The 854-nt window shown below is 47.0% G+C and overlaps 1 protein-coding gene across 1 annotated transcript in view; it reads right to left on the reverse strand.

Annotated features, from left to right (window-relative positions):
- Positions 1 to 288: 288 nt before the first annotated feature.
- The window catches only part of LOC109920615 (proteasome subunit beta type-9-like), a 2685-nt gene continuing 2119 nt past the window's right edge, over positions 289 to 854 (reverse strand). The window contains exon 2 of the mRNA XM_048594510.1: positions 289 to 461. Coding sequence (XP_048450467.1) covers positions 334 to 461 — 128 coding nt within the window. The 3' untranslated portion in view covers positions 289 to 333. The remainder of the gene's footprint in view (positions 462 to 854) is intronic.

The following is an 854-nucleotide window of genomic DNA, read 5'->3' on the forward strand; positions in this document are numbered from 1 at the left end:
CATGCCATGGGGAAGCGATTTTCACAATCTCCTCTGTCTCTTCCTGTCATAATTTTGTGTGCCTCAGTCAGATTCCCCCTCAGCCTCCTCTGCTCCAGGGTAAACAAATCCAACCTATCCAGTCTCTCTTCACAATGTGACTTTCCATCCCAGGCAATATCCGCGGGAATCTTCTCTGCACCCTCTACAATGCAATCATGTCCTTTCGATAGTGTGGTGACCTGAGTGCAGAGCAAGCTCAATGGGCTGAATATCCTATTCCTGTTCCAATGAATGAGGATGCTGGGCTTAGAGTGCAGAAGAACTTTATTGAGGAATGGCAGATACATAGTTTCATTCATCGTGGAATTGAGGCAGCTCATTGCCAGGAATGATTTTGTGCTCAGTGCCTTTCTCTGTGATCGTTGTGAGGTACACCACCCCTCCACTCGCACCGTCTCTCCCAATGGCCAGTGCAATCGCTGTAATAGAGACAGACGGTGTGATCAGTGACATTCTCAGTGTAATCGCTGTGATACAGAGAGAGACAGTGACCTTCCCAGTGTAAGCACTGTAATACAGAGAGACACTGACCTTCCCAGTGTAAACACTGTAATACAGAGAGACACTGACCTTCCCAGTGTGAGCACTGTGATGCAGAGAGATAGTGACCTTCCCAGAATAAGCACTGTAATAGAGAAAGACAGTGTCCTTCCCAGTGTAAACACTGTAATAGAGACAGACAGTGACCTTCCCAGTGTAAACACTGTAATACAGAAAGACAGTGTCCTTCCCAGTGTAAACACTGTAATAGAGAGAGACAGTGACCTTCCCAGTGTAAGCGCTGTAATACAGAGAGAGACAGTGACCTTCCC

Source organism: Rhincodon typus, unplaced genomic scaffold (genome assembly GCF_021869965.1).
Source record: "Rhincodon typus isolate 14 unplaced genomic scaffold, sRhiTyp1.1 hic_rhity00010261, whole genome shotgun sequence".
Classification (NCBI taxonomy): domain Eukaryota; kingdom Metazoa; phylum Chordata; class Chondrichthyes; order Orectolobiformes; family Rhincodontidae; genus Rhincodon; species Rhincodon typus.